Below are 6,837 nucleotides of genomic sequence, written 5' to 3' on the forward strand. Positions count from 1 at the left end.
TATATTTCCGATTAAATGTCTCTGGAACTTCGTCTTGTGCCAAACTCGAATCATCAATAATAATAATAATAATATTAATAATAATAATAATAAAAAGAAGAAGAACAACAATAATAATAAAGGACCAAACAACACTATAACAAATAATGCAAGGTCGCAGTTATGTGGTACAAAAGTGATTCTGTCCAGTGTATGTTTTGGCGCACACTTATATAATATACATATATGTAGAACCAAACAACACGATAACAATAAACAACAATGCAACGACGCAGTTATATGATACAAATTGGATGTTTACCAAGTCCACCATTTTGGACACAGTTACATAATAACATCATATTGTTTACAGGACGAAACGGAAACATTTAACCCCTTTTTAATTATAAGTACCAAAAACACAACCTGAAGCACTTATTTCAGGCTTAACAAACAAACAGGTGTGAGTTGAAAAAATCTGGTATTTAAATAAACATGAAGGAACACCTATTACATCCTGAGCCCATTTTCACACATAAGCCACACAGGTACAATAATGCCACTTATAGGACAATGTTACGGTAATGGTGACGTACAAAATATAGTACAACAAATGTACGACAAAAAATGTCGTACACCGCTTTATGGAACTGGGCGCAGCGGTGTAAATTCTAACAAAAATGAATCGTAAATGTAGTTCATAAAATGTTATCGTGAATAACAACATATTTTCATAATATATATATATATATATATATATATATATATATATATATATATATATATATATATATATATATATATATATATATATGTATCCAAAAGGGGCATTTAAAACAACAAATGGTGCCCTATAAAACATTTTCTCAGTATTGCGCGATTACATGTATATTCATTTCAAAAATATATGTACATCTGTACATGGTATTTCGTCTCAAATTTATGCCTTTTCACGTGATGTTGTCATCACTTGACGTCAGCGGGGATAAGCCCAAACTCAGCCTTACTGGAACCATGGCTGCGCACTTCAGACAAATATAATGCGTGCTGCAATGTGCTGCGTCATTCCTACGAGGTCATCAATGGCCGGTTTCACGAATAGCACTTATTTAATTAAGTTCTTAACTACCATGACGAAGTGTACTGTATAGATATGAGCCATACTAGGCTAAACTTCAGGCCCCGGGGGTCGATACCACAGCGCCAATTTTTCATTCATGTCAAAATTGAAAACTTCATCACAATGCTTATTTTTTGGCACTGGAAGTTGTAATGGAACCTTTGTCTTAAGATCACATTTAAGAGGTAATTGATAAGACACAAAAATAAGCTTTAAAATCATATTTCAAATTCTGACATAGGTCAGTTTGGGTTTTGTGGGATCGGCAGCGGGTTTCATGAAGTGCGAAGTAAGCCCTTAATTGCTATTACAGTGTAATGTTGGAGATATATGAAGCTATATAGGTAAGGGCGATATAACACTGAGCACGCTTCATGAACCTCACCCAAGTTTTTCATAAAACCGGATAAAATCGATGCTTACTGACAATGAAGATATGCCTTCCTGGGTTAAATCCTACAGTATTGATCAATCTTGAATAAATAAATTGATGAGATAAATAACTACCTCGAATTGAACTCAGCTCATAGCGTAAGGCCTGAATTGTCTATCCTTTATACGAGGAAATCAGCGACGATTCTGTACCCCTTTAAACGGTTACAGAGTCGATTTTATTTGGCTAACAGTATTGATAGGATTTCCTGAGTTGAAATATACCATACTTGAATACATGTGCCACACTGTAACTCTTTAAACTTTTCGAATGTTTACTCCACCATATTTTCTGTGTAGACAGGTAAACTTGGACTGAAAGTCCTGAAAATGGCCAGCACATTTGTCTCCAAAATAGAATTTAAAAGGAGCACAAGTTTCAAAGAAAACTGCTACTTGATGTGCAAAAATGTTGAAGAACTTCAGCTCAGCTTAGGCTTGACCTGGACTATATCTTACATTCTACGCAACAAGCGTCGATTCTGTATCACTTCAAGCTTTCAGGCACCGTGCTTTTGTGTTTCTTCTTTTTTCCACTCCTCACAAATCGGTTTGTTCCCCCGTGACCTTGCTCTGAAGTTCTCTTACTGACTGGTGCACGGTTTGGAGAGTGTCTGTAAGCTTTGCCTCCAGTGTTTCCAGGCGGCGCGACACGGCGGCAATTTGATGTGAGATGTCGTCCTCGTTAGTGTTGCCGTCAACGGTTATGTTGACCAGCGGTACCTCTACGTACCAGCGCTCATGCACCAGCGCTTGGACATCGTCCGCATCCCCACTGTCGTCGGAATCCGGGGACACCCGTCCGGTGTCTACATCTTCGGGCTGCAGAATGTCTCCTTTCTTGATTCGGATATGACTAAAGAGCGAAGACGACCAAGGCAGCATTGTTTCAATTTCCAGTCCGAGTCTTACGGAATCAACCCTCCAAGTGACAGTCTGGTTCACTCTGATATTTTGATAAGAGTCATTCATCATGGCAATAAGCAGGTTAAGCAAGATAATTGTTGTGAGGATCACGTACAAAATGTGGAAGACTTTTAGCGGGACACTGCTTCTGCCAACTGCGGCTAAACCTGCCTGTACCTCCCCTTCGAACAGCCAGTCCATTCCGATCATGGTGTTAAACGTGGTGAAGATTGTGTCCAGGGCGTTGGGATAGAGGCTTGCCACTCCATCGGACACCTGGAACAAAACATGGAAGGCGAAGGAAAATGCTAGCAAGATGAATACATAGACAAAGATGAACCTGAATACGTCTCGGACAATCATAAGCTGGAGCATCTTCCAGAAATAGTGCACAGGTTTGAAACCTCGAGTGAAGGAAATGCTGAAGAGCCATCCCAAGAGGAGAGAAAGGGCGAGGATGTAGTCGTGGAACTGAAACTGCACGTGATACAATATCACCCAGATGATCACCAATATCGCGTAGCAGACCCCGGTCACGATCGGGAAATAGCTACTGACCATCGTCTGGAACGCCACAAAACCTCTCTGTCCCTTGACCAATTGGGAACGTCGCGAAAAGTCACTTGTTAGCGTGTAGCGAAACAGCAAATAAAGCATGTACAGCAGAATAATTCCAGGTTCAATAGGAACCACCACGTACATGGCTATTTGGATGGCGTATAAGTCAGACGCATTTTCCCTCTGCTTCGACAAGAGAGTTATGGTTATGGCACTAAACGCTGCCATGTATATCAAGTGTAGTAACATTAACATGCTGTAAGTCCACGCACAAATGTCACCGTAGATTTTCTCTATCTGTCTTAGAGTGGGAATATCAAAGGTCTGTCCTGCTTTATGGGGGTCCTCCATACTAACCAACCATTCCATACAGGACACCGAAGGACTAATTTTGCTTGAACCTCGGCCACTTGTAGCAGGATTGCTTGTCTGTGGCGTCAGATGTGTAATATCCATTCGTGCTTTTCCATTCTTAGAAGTAAAATTGACATCAGGCATCATAAGAATTTTGTTCAGTACATGTTTTGCGCCCAGTCTAGAAGCTAGAGTTAATACCGACAAACCGTCTTCGTTGGATATAGCGGCCGTCAGATGATGGACGGCTTTCCTCTTGATGTGCCGGTAGAGGTATTTGTCGTCGTCGGGATAGATAATCTCCTTACAGAGGCACCACCATCTTACCAGCTCCTCAAACAAAACATCCATCACGTCTAAATATTGTTTGGCGTTTTCTGCATCCTTCGCTATGGCGACGGTGAGGAGATGAAACACCGTATTACCATCCTTGTCCTGGGCTGATAGATCCGCTCCGAATCGTATCAGATTTTTCGTGGTCGACGCAAATCCCTGAAGAGCCGCTAAGTGAAGAACCGTCTCTCTGTTGTTGTTACGCTCATTGATGTCTGCGTCTCTCGTCATTGTTTCGAAGATATCTAACATTGTGTCCAACACCTCCGGATGATTGGGGCGCACAGCGGAATGTAAAGGGGTATTCCCATCGGAGTTTTTCTGTTTGAAACTCAAACCACGGAATTCCCACAGAACTTCACAACTAGCGTGAGCGGCTGCTTCATGTAGCGCGCTGTTTCCATTCGCATCTTGTTCATGAAGAGAGTCCCAAGCGTGAGTCTTGATCATATAATCCATCAACATTGCTACAGACGACGGTCGCGTATTCGCCGACCTCGCCATGACGTGGAGAGCTGTATCGCCCCTGGAGTTTTTGATGTTCGCCTTGGCTTTACACTGCAACAAAACAGAAATACAGTCACAATGACCGTGCAAACAGGCAATATGGAGTGGAGTATCGCCAGTCTTGTTTTGACGATCAACTCCAACCTGTTGGTGAAAACTTTTAATCACCTCTTCGTGGTCTTTGATGGCGGCGTGATGGAGCATGGTGTTGCCAGCAGGGTCGCTTTCAGTTGGATCTAATCCCAGAGATATCAGAAACTGGACCTTTTCAGACGCGCCCAGGGAGGCTCCGATACACAGTGGAGGTTTTCTTGTAAGTCTGTTCGCCATTGACACCGGCGCGGACTTATCTGCTAAAAACCTGACCAGTGTGACGAGAGTGTCATTTCCCTCAGTGTTGATTGCGTAATGCCAGGCTCCGTGGCCTTCATGATTCTTATGCGTGACTTTGGCTCCTCTGTGCAACAACAATTCGACGATGTCAGCGTTGCTGAACTTGGCGGCCAATGTCAACGGAGTGTCACCGCGCTCGTCTTGTTTATCGATGCAAGCCTTGAAATCCAAGAGAACTCTTGCCACGGCAATGTGTCCTTCTCGAGCGGCCTGCATGAGGGGAGTTTCTCCGCCTCGGATCTCCATGTTGGCATCCGCTCCATTTTCCAAAAGAATCCTAACTATGTTAGCATAGCCCAAGGCCGATGCCAAAATAATTGGAGCAACCAAGCCGACTTTCCTTACTTGGTTAACGTTCGCTTTGCCCTCGTTAGCTAAAAGTTTCACTGCTTCAGGGTGGTTGTATCTGGTAGCCCAGTACAGTGCGGTGGATCCTTTATCATTTTCAATGTTTGCCATGGCTCCGTTAGCTATGAGAGTGCGGATCACATCCACATGGCCCCACCGAGAAGCCCACAGTAACGCTGTGTCGTTTTTACTATTGAGATGATTCACTGATATACCATGTTTGAGGTACAGCTTCACAAGTTCCACAAAACCTTGAAAGGCGGCAATGTGGAAGGGCGTAAATGTCCTAGGTCGTTGCCCTACGATCTCCATGGCTGTCTCGTGCAACATTAGACGTCCCTTGGCGTCTCGATCTGTCGCCTGCTCCAGCACCTGTTGAGCCACATCTACGTTATTTTTCAGTGTTAGTAAGTGTAGAATGTTCCGAGAGGCCACGCTGCCTTTGACGACCACTTCAAACTCTTGTGTCTGTAAGGAGGGATGCCCATGGCGGATGAGATACCGCGCTGATGCCTTGGCGTCGTTCTCCACGGCATAGTGAAGAGCATTCATTCTGTGGGACGTCAGCATAAAGTCCTCAGTGCCCGTTATTCTCTTGGATCGAAGCTCCCTGACAATCTGCTTGACCATTTCCACGTTGTCGGCTTTGATTTCCAGTAAAAGCCTATCCCGTATTTCGGCTCCAGCCTTCGATTCGGCTTGGACAGGCGTTTCTTCGATGGCTTCAAAGGCTGCGTTTTGGATGCCCGACAAAGACCCAGCAATATTGTTGGTAGTGGTGTCCGACGTAATAGCTGCTATTGCGAATTTCGTATTTTTCTTTTCTGCTTTCCGTTTCTGTAGAAAAAAAAAGAGATTTATTTTTAACAGATATTTTAATGAACATGTAAATTACTGGATCAGAATGAGCGTATTCGACTTTTGATTTTGATGTAAGTACAATAGAACTATAACAACACGTAAAGTAACACACAGGGTCTCTCGTGTGTGTGTTAAATCAGGAAATTTACTTCTAACATTAAATTTTTTGGGTTTTTACTTATCTTATTGTTATAAGAAATAAAAGGATAAGATGTTTTCTTTTAAATATTTTCCCATTCAGATAGCCTTTCAAATGTGACAGCAAACTGGACATAGGTACCTTTTCAGGGTTGCTTTTGTGTGCCTATTCCGGTGTGTTTATTTATTTATTTTTGTTTTTGTTTGTTTGTTTGTTTTTTCTTTTCCTTACCTCTCTGATTTCTCTCAGGACTACGTAGTCGCCATCCGTGGAGGTTTCCCCTGGCAGGGCCGGCGCGGTCCTCGGGGTCAGTCCACTTATGCGGCGCCTGAGCACTCTCCAACCTGAACGTGACCGGGGTCGGTCCATGATTCAATTTGGTCTTACACAGTCGGTAAACTATAACGTAAAGTAAGACAGGCGTGTATCTTCAAAGTCACTATGGATGAAAATAAAAGCGTTATAACACCATATTTCAGAAATCATTTTGATCAGCAGCTTTTCGAAAGCATTTTAACTTACATAAAGGTATAAACAGGTATATACTGAAGAATGAAAACATTACTGACTCAAATCGTGATTGATTTTCAGACCTTCGAGTTAAAGGTAATTTATTTATTTTATTGCTATTTAACACCATAGTCAATAATGTTTCACTTACACTTTGGCTGTCAGCATTTTGGACGGAAGATATCCCGGAGTGACCAGGGTAAACCACGCGTTAAGACTGAGATAATATTATAAATATTACAGTCGTTAATAGAAGAGTTTTTTAAACTTTGTTGGCCAAAATTTGTAGACTCACCAGCAGGCGTTACCTTTACACTATCGGTTGTTTTCTCTCTTGGCTTGTTCCTAGATGTTACTGCATGTGTAACCCCCAAATCCGAATATACACCAGTGTACA

The 6,837-nt window shown here is 42.4% G+C and overlaps 1 protein-coding gene across 1 annotated transcript; it reads right to left on the reverse strand.

Moving 5' to 3' along the window:
• Positions 1 to 833: 833 nt before the first annotated feature.
• Positions 834 to 6,837, reverse strand: LOC135466513 (uncharacterized). The gene is made up of 3 exons (XM_064744036.1): positions 6,736 to 6,837; positions 6,162 to 6,329; positions 834 to 5,767 (listed from the first exon to the last, which is right to left on the reverse strand). The coding sequence occupies exons 2-3, from the start codon at positions 6,297 to 6,299 to the stop codon at positions 2,072 to 2,074; spliced, it is 3,834 nt and encodes a 1,277-aa protein (XP_064600106.1). The 5' UTR covers positions 6,300 to 6,329; positions 6,736 to 6,837; the 3' UTR covers positions 834 to 2,071.

This window comes from Liolophura sinensis, chromosome 6 (genome assembly GCF_032854445.1).
Source record: "Liolophura sinensis isolate JHLJ2023 chromosome 6, CUHK_Ljap_v2, whole genome shotgun sequence".
NCBI lineage: Eukaryota > Metazoa > Mollusca > Polyplacophora > Chitonida > Chitonidae > Liolophura > Liolophura sinensis.